At 38.5% G+C, this 18663-nt stretch overlaps 1 protein-coding gene across 7 annotated transcripts in view; it reads left to right on the top strand.

Annotated features, from left to right (window-relative positions):
- LOC139122114 (CREB-regulated transcription coactivator 1-like) overlaps positions 1-18663 on the top strand; it is a 100895-nt gene that overhangs the window by 69889 nt on the left and 12343 nt on the right. For 4 of the 7 annotated variants that reach the window (XM_070687511.1, XM_070687508.1, XM_070687506.1 and 1 more), the window contains 3 exons: positions 946-1261; positions 6192-6314; positions 6914-7183. In XM_070687511.1, the coding sequence (XP_070543612.1) occupies positions 946-1261; positions 6192-6314; positions 6914-7183 (709 nt within the window). The remainder of the gene's footprint in view (positions 1-945; positions 1262-6191; positions 6315-6913; positions 7184-18663) is intronic. The other 3 variants (XM_070687507.1, XM_070687512.1, XM_070687510.1) reach the window with 1 other exon arrangement.

The following is an 18663-nucleotide window of genomic DNA, read 5'->3' as shown; positions in this document are numbered from 1 at the left end:
ACTGCCATATTTTGATGCCGGCAAGATCAGGCTTATGGGGTATTGGCTTTCTAAATTGAGATGTGCATTTGAATCTCTCCATGCCCTAGTCGATGGAGATCTCTCCATTAGTTATTAACACATTTATCAATGATAGGCTCCATGTGTGGATTGACTGTATAGAGCAGATCTTCCTCACAGAGACACTTGCACCAAGCCTCATTGGTAGCTCAATGTGAATCACTTCAAGATCAGCCAAGTTGAAATACCGCAGAATACTACTGAAGGTGGTGGCTATGGGTCATCACAATGGAAATGCCCAGTGGCCAGATTCCTTAAGTAAGGATAGCTAGACCAATAATCGTAAAGGGCTGACTTTCTGTCAACGCCCATACAGACTGACACACCTATGAATGTCTGCAGTCATTCAATATATAGTCTAAATTATGCCAGTTCTTGTCTGTGTTTTGGACGATGTGACGTTGATGGTATAAGGCATATTTACTAGTCTCATCTTTTGCCAATCTGATCAGATAATGAGGGATGGACTTGAAGAAAGTTTGCAAGGTTAACATGGGCCCACGCTTTTGCTCAAAGTCAGTCTCAACAAAGAGAGGGATATCACTTTCAAGAGACATCTGCCAGGCTGGATTGGTGTCAGCTATCAAGCTTCGAATTAAAAGCCATTGTAGTCATACATCTCGTATACAAGTGTAGTGACAAGCAGACAGTCATTTCTGAGTGGGTACATTTACATGACACAGCTTAAAGTAAAACCCAAAATCATGAAAATAATGTAAAAAGATGCAACCACTTACACTTTAAATGCAATTGCAATGAAATATGAAAAATGATTTGAATTCAAGAATTCCAAATCATTTTAGTGATATAATATTTATCAGAACTTGTGATGAGATTTTCAACTTTCTCTTTGTATCCTAATTATGATTTGGTATTTCTTTTCAGTATATATCCATCAGATCAAGACACAGGTGTACATATTCCAATCTCCAATAATACTGGTTCACTGCCAGATCTAACCAATCTTCACTTTCCGTCACCGTTGGCTACTCCATTGGATGCTGAGGATCAAACTTCCAGTAATCTAGCCAATGCAGCCAATACGCCTCATCATCTTGGCATTACGCCACAGCAGTCAACCACAACATCACCATCACCTCCACAACAGCATAGCCCTCAGTCACAGAGGCGTCGTCATCCACCAACACCTCCAAGTCCACTTTCCATACCAGCCAATCAAAGGAGGCGTCCAGTACCACAGGTAGATTACATATAATTAAAAGAAATGGTAATATGGTGATGTCACTTAGTGTTTAATGGTGTATCTGTAGGGCTTGAAGTTAACAGACAACCATTATTTTGTTCATAATCAACTTAAGAAACTTTATAATACAAATTTAGTGCTTTGATTGACATAGAAATGCAATTGAAAAGAGGTCCAAGTGTAATTAACACAATTTTTTAGCTTCTCGAGAAGCTATAAGATATGAAAACCAGTATGGTGCCGCCAACTTCTAACTTCCTTCCGTCAATAACCGTAAACGTCTTGCCATTGTGATGGGTCATATCATAAACTGGTTGGAGTGTTCGTATGGTTTGGGTTTAGGTGTAGGAGAACGATTTGAGCCATGACAAAAATCAAAAGGGACTTAGCCACAGTGTTAAGCCTTTCTCCAAGGTTACTTAGTTGACTGCGATCTATTACAGACTACTGAGCTGACGTTGTAGGGGTACTCACTGTGTTTGCTTGCTCTGTGTGTGCTAGGTGTGTTTGGTACTGCGTTGCGTGGATATCCCATCATGGGCTCACGTGATATGGGCCTGTTGCATAATCTGGATCATGCCTCTGAAAACGGTCATTGTGTAAGCCTGTCGGCATTTTCGTAGTATTTTTTCTCATTTAATTTTCAAAATATCAGTGAGTACCTCAGTATTTCACGATAACTCTTTCTACCCAATCGTTTCCTGGAGTTTCAGAGTCATATGAACAAAAATTAGTGAAAATTTGAGACAGGAAAATCGAACTTCGCTATGACGGCAATGTTCAATGTTTACAGTACACTGTAGAAGGTTATGTGGAGGAAATAACTAACAAACACTGTACATGATGTTCGCCCTCTAGAGGCAGACCTTCCTATATGAAGTACCACATTTGATGCTTGTGTGATTTACTGCCTGTGGAAAGCTTGACCAACACAAAGAAGCATTTTAACTTTTAGGAAATGACAAATTGGGTAATAAAATATTCTGAAAATGTCAAATACTGAGGAAAGATGCACAAATATTCAGAGTTCAGAGTTTTATTGACTGGTCAGTCATAATGAGGGAAAAAACAATGAAAATGTTTATGATCAAAAAAACAGTTTTTGAGATGCGCACATTTTAACAAATACCGAAATAATTAACATCATAAATATAAGACAAACTATTTTTTCAGGGATGGGACAGGTTGGAAATGAGGGGTGAGATACAGGCATTCCTATTGCTGCATGTGGATGCAACCACACTATTCCATTTACAGCAAACTTATTCACTAAATTATTTTTAAACACTTTTAGCATGTATTCTTTACAGGGTCATGTATTTCAAGGAAATACGCCTATAAAAAATAGTAAATTCATCACTTTTAATTTTTATCACAACTGGAAGTTGTGATATAGAGGTGGTTTCAACCGGTGTTTGATGTCGTCCATTTCCGTAAACGACAAAAAGTAAAAAACTGCTGAACAGATTGCGTTGATATTTGATACCGATACATAGACTGGTTCCAAGGTTCCAATTCGGAAAAATGGAGCCAAACGGAGCGCCGGTTAGATAGTTTTGGGAAATTTCTAACCCCCCTTTTTATCTAATTGATTTTAGGGGTCTTTCATATATGTAGTTTTGGAATGTACACCAATCCTGCATTGTGGACTGTTTTATGAGTTGTTGAACAGAAATGAGGTTTTGATGAATGTTAGAAATATGCAGGATGGCTGATTCGAAGTATAAGAGATTTCTATGGTCTTTTGGGCATCAAAAGCATTAAAAAAAACATTTCTCATAGTTTAGATTCTCACTTTTGAGATGACCCTAGGCATTTGTTAAGTAAACATCCTTGAGTCAATATACAGACTTTGACATTCCAGAGATTAAGTATCCACAACCTCACATGTTACAGTCTTTCACTACAATGGTATGGCCCAAACCCATTGTTATCAATGGAGAGTGTGGACCTGTCTACAGGAAATTGGGGTGAACAGGTTAGACAATGACGTTACAAGTTGTAGGTTAGTTATCAAGGTAGCACCAGCATAGAGTCCTGAGCATCTGTCCATGTGTTCTCACAGAAAATTACAGGGAAAAAAATTATTTGAGAAGTTTCTCTCCTTTAAATAGAAGTATATTACAATTTAAACCTATCATGGATAGATTGCTCTCAAATGATCTGAAACACAGTTATTGCCCATTAGCAACAAATCTATAGCAAGATTTATGTAAAGTTCATGAACTTACACAAGGTATTAGACAAAAGATGACCATGACTTTGCTACTTTTCAACATTTATTTCAATCAGATTTCCCCAGCTTAGTGTATAATTTTGTAATCTTAATTACTGTCAACTTAGCTTTACTAACTTATTCATACCTCATTATTCTTACACTACTGTTATACCTTATAACCAAAATTTCAAGAGATGCATATATGATTGTCACTTAACAAACAATTTACAAATATGTCTTCTGCTTTTCTCCATATACATATACATGTCTCTTTTCTCATAAAAATGAGCTTAAAATCGCAATGTGAAAATAGTCTTTCAGCTATATGTTGCTCATTGACTTCGTGGTCTGTCTAATTCACAGTGAGTGTGGTTGTTGATAAATGCCGATAATACTAGGTGGTCATTATGTCCAAGCGCCATTGGCGGTATTTTTTAACATAATGACTATAGGTCATTATCACATCTGGAAGTTGTGATATAGGGTTAGCTTCAACCGGTGGTGGATAGTGTCCATTTTCCGTAAACGACAAAAAGTCAAAAACCGCTGAACAGACTGCATTGATATTTGGTAGAGATATTCAGACTAATTCCAAGGTTCCGATTCCGAAAAATGGAGCCAAACGGAGCAGCGGTTAGATAGTTTTGGGAAATTTCTAACACCCCTTTAACTAATTGATTTTAGGGTCTTTCATATATGTAGTTTTGGAATGTACACCAATCCTGCATTGTGGACTATTTAATGAGTTGTGGAACAGAAATGAGGTTTTGATGAATGTTACAAATATGCAGGATGGCTGATTCAAAGTATCAGAGATTTTCATGCGCTTTTGGTAATAAAATTGATAAAAAACAACATATTTAATGTTTTAGATTTCTCACATTTGTTATGACCCTTAACATTACAGACTTGATGACATAACTAGCTGCTGGACCTGTTTACTGGCGCATTGATTTAAAGACAAAGATCATTTTATTTGTAATAAGGACGTGTGATTTCGTAAAACATAGTCTATTAGCCTGGAAATGTGATTTTTGCGAATATTGCTTACCCCACTGACAAACAGTGTGGTTTGAAAATGGCTGGAATTCGCTACTTCGGGAATTTTGTTTTCTGTGTGCATTTACTGACAAACTCCAAACCCGCAGCACCTACCCATTCACATTAAGTGAGGCTACCCACAATTCTCCATGATCTGTACACACGGAGATCACTCTCTGAACTGAAGCAAATTTCTTCTGTACAGAGAACAACTCGGTCCATATTTCAAAATTCTGGCAACATAGTTCTGATCATTATAATTTTCTGATTTCTCACTGTGAATAATGAGAAGATCAACCCCTTTTCCGCGGAGGAGATAGCAATTTTGTAATTTTGTCGACATAGATTTTTGACAGCCATACACAATATTTTCAAGAAAACTAAGGGAAAAAGTTGCATCTCTGTTGGCAAAAGAAAGGGTATTGATTTTTTTTAATGTTCGTAACAAAGGAAATTTGCATGTCTGACAGATGGTATGATGAGACCATCTTAGTTGCTGATAACTTTATCTTGACAAGTGTGCAATTTTTAGCACCTCCAAACATCGACTTCTCATTCAATTTACTCTTGAATTTTAAGCATAATCAAACATTTGGAACATAGTTTTAACAAATAATACTGAACTTAAATTGTAAGTGAAAAATTGTTAAGAAACTGATAAAATTGAAAAAGCCTTTAGCAAAAAATGTCTGAGTGAACAAATCAAGGGGAATTGTGGGTAGCCTCACTTACTGTGCCATTCAGTATTTCATGTACAGGTGTACCCAGAGATAGAGTAGTTTCACAATGTGCCAGTTGTGATCAAGTGCCATTGGCGCTATTTTTTTTCAATACTATGACAATTATCAGCCGTGAGGTTATACAAACACAAGACCAGATAAGCGTTTTTCATCATTTTCACAGGACTCTTTGGAAAATCCATTAAAAACAGTTAAAAGTGACTTAAAATGATCACTTGGTATACATTTAATTTACAGACACCAGGTTGTGATTCTCACATGTACTCAGGTTAGCAGGGAAGTGCGTCATTACTATTTCCGGATTGTTAATTCTTATTTCTGAATTATTTAACTTTTTCCAACGTTGAACCATCTTTAGGCAGTTTATACTCTAGCTTAGAAAATGGTATATTAAATCATCTTTTGAATTCTTTTGGTCCATATCCCGCCTCATGCCCCTACATCATCAACTATTTGCCAACAACTCCATGCCATCAACCAATTACCTGACCTGGCGACACATTAGAGAAGCTAAAGCGTCATTGACCTTTTTTTTTTTACTTCTACTGCTGATCACCTTGAAAGAGCCTCTATCTTTGTTTGCAGGAATTGTATTCATGACGTCATGATTCACTCATTACGTCTCCATAAGGGATGGTTGCCATCCAGATTTCCTATAGTTGTAGTATTGTTCATAATTTGTAAATCTCAAATTTTGCAAATGAATGGAAACACTGAATAATGATATATGAAAACTTGCCTCACTTCCCAACATAGCATAACCAAGGGAGTATGAGGGCTATGGAGTGCACCAAAAGTCTTCAAGTCATCAATACCCATTAACCACAACCAAACCTACTTGAATCTTTGTAATGTGATGAAAATATCACTCCAAAAAGTGTCTGTGGACAATAACTGTGCTAATGTGTATGTATATGTACTTTGAAAGCAGGGTGTAACTGTGGATACAGAGCAGAGAGTAGCACAGTATCCAATATATCAACAACAGACACAAGCACAGAATCAGCAAGCTCAGCATCCAAGCCACAATCTCACAATAGAAATTTCACAGGTAAAGTTAACATTTTTACTGTCATGTGCATTATTTTCAAACACTGGAAATAAAATATTGATCATAAAATATGTAGGTAATTACATAGGCCTTTCAAAAAGTAGGATTTTCTGTATCTTGTTATTCAATTGCATAGGTGAGCAACAAATTCAGTAACCCAATGGATAATTACCACCCTGTGCACCATATGTGGAGTACACATTTTATACTGCATACTGCTATGTTACAGTCTTCTAGTTTCTATGATGCTGTCCTTGACTACATGCATTGTCCTTATTAAACTTGAGTGCCATATACTTCTAAATCGACCTACATCCATCCATCACTAGAACTCTCCTGTCCTCTAGACAAAAGAGCAGTACTCTGTGCTGTTAAAGTTGCCTTCCACTGCCTACCTTCATAAACTTAGAATTAGTGTTGCTATGAAGTGTTTACATGTAATGATTCGAAATACCTGACCAAGTTTGTCATTTTCAATAAATGTCATTATGAACTTTACTTTTGATAAGGAGAACAGTATTTACCTGTGAACAGCAAGGTTTATATATGTACATTTGTGATGTTTATATTGAAGATCATGTTTTATTTTTTGTTACCAGGCTGGTTTGAATCAGTACAGAGATGTGTGTAGTAATGCTACATCATGTTCATCACCGACTTCACCGGTATCCAATCCTAACTACTCACCTTCTCAATCACCATCAGCAGTACAACTTGGTAATTCACCGTTTGCTGATGCATATTACCTACAACAACAGCAAACCAATGCACTTCAGCATCAGTTTGAACAGTTTACCATGATGCCTGACATACCTCCATCATCAAGTCATAATACTACTACAGTTGCTGTATCTTTGCCATATCAACATGTAAGTACTGTCTAACTTGTACACTGAACCATACTATTATAATATAATTGAAGCTAAAGGTAGTATACACCTTGAAAATGAAAGACTTTTAGCTTTTGCTCAAACTTTCCTCAAAGAACCTATTAACTATCCTCTTTCAAAATCACAAAAAAATCGAGGTTCACCATGCAAATTTTGTTACTAGAGAAGCAAATTACCCAAGATTTACCAATATTTTAAAGGGTATATCTCACCTAGAAGACATTTTTTAAAAATTTTTTGTCAATAAATAATAATACTTATATTTAAATATTTCCAAGCTAAATGGTGGTGTTTTTTTTTTCTTTTTCCCGTTGACAAATAATTGTGAAAATGAAAATGAAAAATGTTTGGGGCTTGATGAAAAAACCTCAATGAGGAACGAACGCGTTCATTTCTGTTACGTCATAGGAGGCGTTCATGAGTGTAGAACGGAGTAGCTATACACACCATTGCAGAATGACATCCATCTCAAGTTCTGTCTGTAATTTGGAAAGTGACAATCACTCCTGCAATAGAATATTGTTTGGTATGATTGATTTAGAGGGTAGCCAGTGATGGAGAGTCTAGTGTTACTGTTGAAAATGATTCCATCGGAAATATTGTGAGCGTAGATTTTGTGCCTCAGTTCACTCAGGGTGAAATGTCTCCAGACCAGCCGGCCGCAATATAGTCGAGTATGTCAACAAAAACAATCCATAGCTTCACAGGAAATCTAGAAAATTTTCGATCTACTGCCCTGTTCTTTAAAAAAGTTATTAGAGCAGAATATTAATTTTATCAGGCCTAACTGCCTGCGGAATTGATCCTTTGCTTTCCTGGAGTACATGAATAAACACCTGAGATACCAAGCTGATCCCGATCGCTTGGCTTTTTTGTCTCGGCGCACAGCACCAGTTACAGCTGGCCAAGGCCATCGCGTTGACCCCCCAACGAAGCATAAGCTTACCAAAGTACATTGCTTCAATGTCACCTCATCACAAATGTGAGAGTCGATTGATTTTATTCAAATTCCTTCAGTTTATTCTGTTTTGATATTTATATACCCACAAACTTGGGGCTGATCTAATCAGACACCGACAATATACGGAAATATTTGGAGCCAATATGGCCGCCAACCCATGTTTTGATTTATCGCCGATAAATTGGCTAATCCCTTCATTGATATTTCTAATGGAAGAGGACATTTTAGAGCATGATTTGTATAACTAAGCATATGAACTGAAGAGGGGCCCAACCCTGAAACTGACAAGATGCAGTCCATCGGAAGGTTGATTGAAAATTGCCACTTGTCTAGTCGGGACCCTGCTGCATGCTGCAGTCTGGGCCTTGTCAAATGATGAACTCATCCTAACTTGGTCCTTATTTAATCAATGAAGCAACTAGCAGACGACTGTTTTATAGAGCCTGGAAAAGAATGCAAACTTTACACAGTGCAATTAACTGAGGCGGCGAGCCTGATATTCGACCCCTTTCAATACATATCACGCCTAATGTTCTGGCACAGTCCCTATAGATTCCCACATCCCGCGTCCCGCGTCAGTCCAGTGGATGAACAGATTTACAGCCGTAGTATTTTAGGCGTTATAACATAGTGCAGTTTATCAAGTAGTACAGTTTAGGGAGCTACTAATTACGAAAGGCTTGAGTCTCATTCATAGAATATCCTGGGTGGGTTGGCTCCATGTACAGGCATACTATTCCTGTACAGTACACAGCCGTTGACTCGGAGTGGGGTCAGCTGCTGGCACACACAACTCTGCCATGCTCTCATGGAAATATTTTTGCTCTCATGTAAATATTTCTAGGTCCACACCAAATTGAAGGCACATATATAGACTAAAACCATCCAAGTTTGTGTTTTTGCAGTTCAAAACCAGGGATCTATTCATCATAGCGAACTATCTGAGATCTTCGCCAAGTTGGTACCCAATGTGTTGACTATTGCTCTCAGGGAATTGCTCTCACATGTTAGCCACATCTGACATCATGCCACGTGACCAATACGTCATGAAAATGAACTTGACCATTTCCAGACAGGGTGGATTTTCCACCACTGTGACAGTGAAATACACTATTTTAGACAAAGTTACCACGAGAATGTTATGGATTTTGCGAAATAACGAATATTGTTTTATTCTATTCGATAAATATCAGACAAACAAAAAACAGGTGAGATATACACTTTAAAGCGGCACTTTTCAATCCCTGGTTCTCGCATTAGTGGAGTTCTCCTCCCAGTCAAACACATGGCCAGTATGATGTTTGATTTTTATAACATTAATTACACAAACTCATCTCAACCTTTTGTCACATGTTGCTAATCCTGCAAACAGAGTTTATGCAAGCTTTTGATTGACGGTCAGTTCAAATAGTCAACGGTCATTGATTCCCCACCACAAACGCTCGAATTTCCTAAAACATTGTCTTCCAGTCGCGTTAGACTTTGAATATAACCACAGAGTTCGATCAGCAGCAACTTCACGCTGACCGCTTGGCAGTCTGTCTGGGTTTTGCGGCCGGGGAAAACTAAAAGTTTGCATTTTTCTGGAGCGAGTGCCCGCGTGTTGCCTGTTTGGTGTCCACTTACACAATGAACGCCGCCATACCTTGGCGTCCTTTTAAAGGGAGGCTCCGCCTTTAAATTCAAAACTGCCGCCATCCCTGTGTTAACTCTATGGAGAAAAATAAAATTTTCGATTTTCATTAAACTAAGACCGTGAAAAGATTTACTCCAAGAGCTTTAAAGTGAATCCCACAAGTGGTATATCAGAAAAGAAGTGTAAAAGTTTGAGAGTCAGATTATCTGTCCTCGAGGAACAGTCTATCTTAGAACCGCAATTTTCAATCCCAGGTTCTCATATTAGTAGAGTTCTCCTCCCAGTCAAACGCTTGGCCAGTACAATGTTTGATTTGTATAACATTAATTACACAGACTGATCACAATCTTTTGTCACCTTTTGCTAATCCTGCAAACAGAGTTTATGCCGTTCATACACAGGCCATGAAACGTCTCTGAAACGGTTCTGGGCCAATACTGACACAGAAAGTTATGTGTGGACACTCCGAAGTGGTTCTGAAGCGTTTCAGATTTGAGACGGTTTAGTCGGCCCGACCAGAGCCGTTGTAGGGATTAACTCTATCCGCAAATCGCTGTGTGGACAGACTGAGCCGCTTCAGAAGCGTTTCAAACGCCCTCACGCGACAGGTATTTGTAACATAAAACAAACAACAACCAATATACAATATTCACTTTCGCCATGGCTGCCGAACACAGTACTACATCTCGCGGTATACTGGTCCGACGAAGAGATAAGCTTGCTACCAAAAACCCTATCAATTCGACCAGAAAAAATTAATTACGATTTGAAAAACGTCGAATTAATAGGAAATTAAAACTGCCGAAATAATTTAGTGGTCGAATTTAATTTGGAACGACGAGGATGAAATTTAAGCGAGACATGTTTGCCATGTTGAGACTGCTTCAAAGCATGGACTGTGAAATTTTGTGAGGTCGACAAATTTCGTAACAAAAAAACCTCAAACGCACGTTGGTGTCACATCAAAATCAAAGTGGCCGCGATTACAGACGGAACAATCTGTGACACTGCCACCGGCCGCTCGACGGACGACACGTAAGTTGACATCGTGTGCCAGCCCTTGGAAATATATTGAACCTCCTTGATAGGCAGATGAGATAGTCTTACAGCGTTTGATGCATTGAAAGTTTGTAAAAATAATAAAAAATGACATCACCGATCATAAGAAACGTGGTGTTGAAGATAATAGTTTTTAAAAGAAGACTATGACGACCATATTTCTGTAAGTATTATCTAACTTTAGAAAACCAACATCTGAAGATTTACTTCAACCAACACTTTTGGATTTGTTCCACTCTTTATTATAAGATTAGTCGAATTTCTGGAAAGTAGGTGTACATTTTCGATGTCTGTGTATCGTCTACAACGAAGTCATATCCGAAAGAGTATAATCAGTTCGCGACAGCGTAAACCTCTCTCTCCCCTCTCTCTCTCCGGCATTTCAATGTTTTATATTGTCGACATTTATATATCAGTCTGAAGTTTCAGGTCACTGCTCATTGCAAGTAGTTGATGTCAATTTTTCCGTATCGGGCATGGTCTCTATCGTCACTCTAATCGTTAGTGTTTTCCTGTTATATTCCATATCAAACTCAAAACACAACGTGAACAACGCTGATAATATATTGCATCTTTCGTATCGAAAACCGGTAAAGTTCGTAACTGGTGACATGTCACGGCCTGGAGAAAGTTCATCACCATCGATCGAATGTCCGTGGCGCTTTTGCTTCCAAATAGACATATTGAAATACACAGGGAACTTCGCGGTATGGCAATTATATGAATTTTACCGTGAAGAAAGTCTGTGACTTTAAACTGGCCGTACAACCAACAATAAACATGGCGGAGCAATGATACCGATTTCAGAGACTTCGATTTTTTTTTTCATTGCGACCTCGACCGCTGGTGAGAGCGAGTCGTCTATTTTTTTCCCACTGGCTATTTGGCTTTGAATTTTCAATTGCCATCATGTGCTAAGTTAAAGCTAAAAACAAGACGGGCGTTCTCTGTAAATCAATAAGCCTTTTGAATATGAAAAAATCGGACATCTGAACCTCAACACGAAAGTTGTTCTCCGAATCAGGACAGGGACATCGGCCCGGGACATCGGTGAGGCCGGATTTCACGTAGTAGCTATGGAAACCGACGGCTCGTTCGTTGTAAGAAACCATGCGATGTACGCTCCCTTGGGCCGTGGAATTTCGCCGTATCGCCTCTACAGACTACACCGACTATTACCTAACCATGTTATTAAACAATCACACCATAGTTCAGTAACATATATCTTCATTAATCTACCGATCATCGACCGTCGAACACTTCGAAAACAATGGTCGGGGTCACGGATTCAAGGACGTTCACAAGAAGAAATTATCAATAAGTGGCGCGCGCAAATATTTTATTCTGGTTTGAGAACTTCTAAAATAACTTGTAATCTGTATATCTTCACACATCGAACCGATATTGTATACCTATCACCGTCGAAGTTTATGTCTTTCACTGTAGAGTTCTTTTATCCAAAACACATATCCAGAAGAGTCCCACAGAACAGTCAAATGAAAGGATAATTGCTTCAAGCGAATGAAATTGCACGAAAGAATGAAAATCAACAGCACACCATGGACGTGATTTAAGCAATAGCGCTTGTGAATAGGATCATTCTATTTGAGTAAAAAGTGCCGTTTTTCTCGCAATTTTAGCAACGACCCTTTATTCTTTAATACCTTTCCATAATTGAATTAAACTAGGTTTAGGGCTTATACACACAGTGTACACTGATGTACAGAACTTTAAAAAGTATTCTGCTGGTAACGAACAGGGGTTTACACTCAATGGGCGCAGTAAAACAATGGTCACGTCCATAGGTTCAAGGACGTTCACGGGGAGACACGATGGCAAATAGTGCAGTGTCGAAAAATTGCTTAGACTAGTTTTAAGAACGGTACAATGTCTGGTCATCGGTGTACCGCTACCTGTGAATCGAAACGACAAGTGTAGACCTATAGCTTCGAAATTTTATGGAAGAGACACCACGACTGAAACCGACAGTAGCATAACAAACTATTCCCAATTGTGCGTCCGTGTTTAATACAGACATCTCTGTAGGTGATTCTGGTTTCTCTTGAATCAAAAGTCCGACATTGACAAAATTGACATAAAATAAGTCCGAAAAGTTATGTTTTATTCAACTAACTGATAATCTCCTTTGATATCCCCTATTAGCTACATGTAAACAGTCCGGAAAGACTGACATCGATGTCTCCCGGGCCCCCATTTCTTCACCGTTTGCAAAACATCTCATCAGCCGGACGCATGGGCAATGTCTTTGTACGTTGGTCAAAACTAATGACAGTATAGGATGTAACATCGGTCAAAGTAATATTGAATATGGAAGACGAAAATGCTTTCATTGATTGACAAAAATGAGAGGGAACGAGTCAGTAAATATCGAACCATAAAGGGGAGATCGAGACTGCCATCCCCCATGATTAATCAACTGGGAACAAAATATATATTTCGATCAACAGACTTACACAACCAGAGACAGCATTTTATTCAGCTTTAAAATAACTCACCGCCTTTCCTATAATAATACCCCGTTTGCGTTTCGATCTACTCTGCTCTGTCCCCAATCGGTAAGGCCGTCCGGGTTTCGCCTGCCGTACTGACTGATACATGGTTATTTCTTCACATATTTTTTCATCGTTTGGCATAAAATACAGCATCTCTTTGGTGCACAAGGCAAATCAACGTTTAGAAGGAAAGTCACAGGAGGTTAGGATATTATATACCGTAGGTGAAATTAGAATGGAATGTTGAAGATGAAAAGACTTTTATCAGTCGACAAAAATTGCCATAAACCGAGCATTGAGATTGTCTATGATTTATTAATTGGGAACAAAAATATTCGATTGAGTCATTAAGTTTGTGTTTGATTCGTTTCAAAAATGTGTTCCTACATTCTTATCCGATTGTTTGTGTTAATAAAAATGTTTGTTTCGCCTCGGATATTTGTAGGGAAGTTTGGATTAGTGTGGACGGTAATGTTTTGTTTGTGTGAGGAAAGCTTATGGCGAGGCGAAACGAACATTTTTATTAACACAAACAATCGGATAAGAATGTAGGAACACATTTTAGAAACGAATAAAACACAAACTCGACACAAAAACATTTTGGATAGTTAGGTGGGGAGCCTCTTTCACATTCTTTACAGCCAGTACGACGTCGTCCATTTCAGCCATCTTGTTACAAACAATGCTTGGCCATACACACCTTTTGAACTCGAGAGGGCGCATTAAGACGTCTTAAACATCAAAACAATGGCTTAATTTTGTGTATGTGGACGCAAGCGGACTCAATCTATTAATCCCCTGTGTTTACAAATCACAAATAGTGTTGCAGAAGCGTTTCAATTTTTCCCTGTCTGAACATAGTAAGAGTTTATACAAGCGTTTGATTGATGGTCTGTTCAAATCGCCAATGGTCTTTGATTCTCCACCACCAACGCTCGAATTTCCTGAAAAAATGTCTCCCAGTCGCGTTAGAATTTAAATATAACCACAGAGTTCGATCGCATGTTGCCTGTTTGGTGTCCACTTACACAATGAATGCCGCCATAGCTTGGCGCCCTTTTAAAGGGAGGCTCCGCCTTTAAGGTTCCAAGACAAGAAATTGACCTTTTTAATCTAACAATTCTCTGGTGGTTAATAAGCTCAGAACCCCTGTAAATTATACATTTTCTGAAAGCCTAGATATAGGGGAACATTTTGGTAACCACAGTGTCACCATTGTTTACATAACTATCATGTGAGAGGTAATTTGCATAACCTTTCAAAAATCGGTTTTCCCTATGTTTTGTCTCAATACTTCAAAATATCTGACTCAAACTTGCTTCTAAAGTGTGTCTCAGATTTTTTATATCTTGCTTAGTTTATTTTGAGCACAATTTTAAAGAAATTAACTAGGATTAAATTCACCGCTCTGGAAGTTTTTTGGGCATAAAAATTGTTTAAGAAGGTTTAAAAAAATTCTGAGACATGCTTTGGAAGATCCTTAGGACAGCTTTCACTCACACAAATTTCAGCCACATATCTCAAAGCATTGAAACAAAACATGGGGAAAACTGATTTTTGAAAGGTTATGCAAATTACCTGTCACATGATAGTTATGTAAACAATGGTGACACTATTGTAACAAAAATGTTCCCCTATGTCTAGGCTTTCCGAAAATATATAATTTACAGGGGTTCTGAGCTTATTGACCACTAGAGAATCGTTAGCTTTAAAAGATCAATTTCTTGTCTTGGAACCTTAATACTGTGATACCAGAATGTTTAGAAGTCTTCACTTAAGATTGTGAGAACTAGAAATAACAATGGAGTAGCGTGTTACAAAAAGCTGTGGAAGTTTCCATGGCTTGCTGGACAAAATATCAAGAATTTACAAACTCAAAGCAAATAGAAGCAAGTGAATTAGTATTACAGGTCACTTGTTGAACTGTTGATTCATGCCAATCAATTTCATGTTAGCCAAATGTTTTTGAGAGCTGTTTTACTCTATTGGTGTATTCTTTCCCTGAAGGAGTTCATTTAGCTTTGAACAATCTGTAGTTTTCAATTTGTAAAATTGGGATTTTTGCATTTTCATTGGCTTTCCAGTTTTAAAAAATAAGATAAAAAATATTATCAAGTTTAAATCCCCTGTCCTTACTTTGCATTGGTAGATTTTTGTTACTGATATTCAAGAGCACCCTGAAGGTGTGCAAAAACAAATGATGATGTACCTGGTACCACTGGAGGCGCTCTTCATGTGTCTGTTAAGAAGGCTTTGCAGTTTACATACACCAATTTTTCAAAGCAGTATTAGTCATAGACACCACAAGAAAACCCCCGCATACCATATATTTCTCAAAATCTGAGGTTGCCAAGTTTTACATTGTAAGATTATTAGTCCCCATGGACACCGTCCGGGGGGACTTATAGGTTTGGTCATGTCCGTGCATGTGTGCGTCTGCCTTTCCGTTCACGCAGATATCTCAGAGATGCCTGGAGTGATTTCATTCAAGCTTGGTACAAGGTTTACTTCATATGTCATACATATGCACGTCAATTTGTTTTGTGATGCGATCCAATATGGCCGTTGTGTGGCCATTTTGTTACAATTTTTTCATGTACGGAGCCATAACTTAGGCACACCTCAACCTATTTTATTCAAAGTTGGTACAAAGACATTCACCTTATGTCATACATATGCATGTCAGTTTGTTTCATGATACAATCCAATATGGCCGCATGGCAGCCATTTTGTTACAATTTTTTCATGTCCTTAGCCGTAGCTCAGGCATGTCTTAACTGATTTTATTCAAAGTTGGTACAAGGACATTGACCTATGTCATGCATATGCACATTGATTTTTTTGGTGATGTGATCCAATATGGCCGCCGTGCGGCCATTTTGTTATGATTTTTTCATGTACAGAGCCATAACTCAGGCACATCTCAACTGATTTTATTCAAAGTTGGTACAAGGACATTGAATGGCATATGCACATTGATTTGTTTTACGATAAGATTGAATATGGCTGCATGGCGACCATTTTTTTACGATTTTTTCATGTCCGGAACCATAACTCAGACATGTATCAAGCGATTTTATTTAAAGTTGGTACAAGGACATTGACTTATGTTATACATATGTATGTCGATTTGTTTCACAATATGATCCAATATGGTAGCCATTTCAGTGTTCTCCACAAATAAAAAAATTAAGTGGGTGGCTAATTTACATATCATTTGCATAATATTTACACAATCATTTGCATACAATTTACATATTTTGACCAAATATTGCTTATAACACACTATGCACTACAGTTTAACTGTAAAAATTTAGTACATCCTTACTTACTAAGTTGTATAAGCTCCTACCCTTGTTTAACTCAAATAAAGAAAGGTTAGGAGAGTAAAATATACTGTTACAGATGGTAAAACTACTCAGATCAAAGAAACTATTAAAAGATATAAAACAATGAGATCGAAATTCCCGTGACAGCATCGATAGGAAAATACTACGTTTTTTCAGTACGTTTATCAGAGTTCTCTGACCCTGCGCACCCCCGATACCAAAACAGAAGAGTCCCACTCTGATGTCATAATCCACCACATTGTTTACAGTATTTTCTCCATTCACGTGCGCGACCTGAGTTTTCATTCTCTTCACATGCATTTTTATTTGTTTAAAGCAATTAACGCTCCATCTGTTAAGAGTTTTTACCTCTGACTATAACAACTTTCATTGCTATGTTGCTGTTTACACAAGATACTGACCGTTTGATCTTGGAAACTTAAGTTGCTTTTACGTGCAGCCAACGCATGCCGGTGCGGTGACAGACAGTTCCCTAAGCTATGCTACGCTGTTGTGTTGATCTGCAGCACACATGATGTCTTCCTTCATGGTTTACTTTTTATTTCAAGATGTGAGTCAAACAGAAATTTCACCAAATTGCCTCTTGTGTATCTAGGGAATGTGTAATCAGTTTGATTTCAAAATATTTCATCAATTAAGAGCGGAAATCGTCGCTGACTTTTGCTGTCTTTTGACTATGGTTGTATAATAATTTTTTTCTGTCAATTTCTTTGGATGGGTTGGTGGAGTCAAGGGTTGGACATGTGAAATTGTTCTGTTGTTAACACTATTCATACAAATTGAAAGGAGTAATAACAAGTGACATTGTAAAACAAAGAAGCTACAAATAATCTGTCTTCCTTTCGTGTGATCGTACGGAAGTTCACCAGTCGATGCCATTGTGAACATTTTGCGGCTGAACCTCATAGCGTCGCGGCAGAAAAACATTGCCGTAAACCATACCCGCCACCCCAGAACAAAGGCTGACGGTCAGTTTCAAAAGCATGGGCGGCCGAAAATTAAACTGGGCTGCGTAGATTTTATCTGGGCGGCCGCGAAATTAAAGTGGGCGCACCGCCCACTTAAAAGGCGTGGAGAACACTGCCTGCCAGTCATTGTGTCATGTGCTCTGTTGGCAGAGAGACTTGTTCAACATGGCCTGCCAGTCATTGTGTCATGTGCTCTGTTAGCAGAGAGACTTGTTCAACATGGCCTACCAGTCATTGTGTCATGTGCTCTGTTAGCAGAGAGACTTGTTCAACATGGCCTACCAGTCATTGTGTCATGTGCTCTGTTAGCAGAGAGACTTGTTCAACATGGCCTGCCAGTCATTGTGTCATGTGCCCTGTTGGCAGAGAGACTTGTTCAACATGGCCTACCAGTCATTGTGTCATGTGCTCTGTTGGCAGAGAGACTTGTTCAACATGGCCTGCCACTCATTGTGTCATGTACTCTGTTAGCAGAGAGACTTGTTCAACATGGCCTGCCACTCATTGTGTCATGTGCTCTGTTAGCAGAGAGACTTGTTCAACATGGCCTGCCAGTCATTGTGTCATGTGCTCTGTTAGCAGAGAGACTTGTTCAACATGGCCTGCCAGTCATTGTGTCATGTGCTCTGTTGGCAGAGAGACTTGTTCAACATGGCCTGCCAGTCATTGTGTCATGTGCTCTGTTAGCAGAGAGACTTGTTCAACATGGTTCATTACAGGGTACAAGACAAGGAAGCTCGCTCTCTGCAGAACTCTACAAGATCTACAATAATACAATCCTTGATGACCTGCAATCTTCACAACTTGGCCTCCATATTGGTGATATTAGCATCTCTGCTCCCACCTGTGCTGATGACATTGCTTTACTCACACAAGATACCTACTCAGAACGTGCTCAAACTAAGATCATCCAACATTCAATAAATAGAGATAGACAAATAATTAATACCGCAAAATGTGCATCCGTTCAGC

The sequence above is a fragment of the Ptychodera flava genome, chromosome 21 (genome assembly GCF_041260155.1).
Source record: "Ptychodera flava strain L36383 chromosome 21, AS_Pfla_20210202, whole genome shotgun sequence".
In the NCBI taxonomy this organism is placed as follows: domain Eukaryota; kingdom Metazoa; phylum Hemichordata; class Enteropneusta; family Ptychoderidae; genus Ptychodera; species Ptychodera flava.
This window is presented reverse-complemented; position numbering and strand designations above follow the sequence as displayed.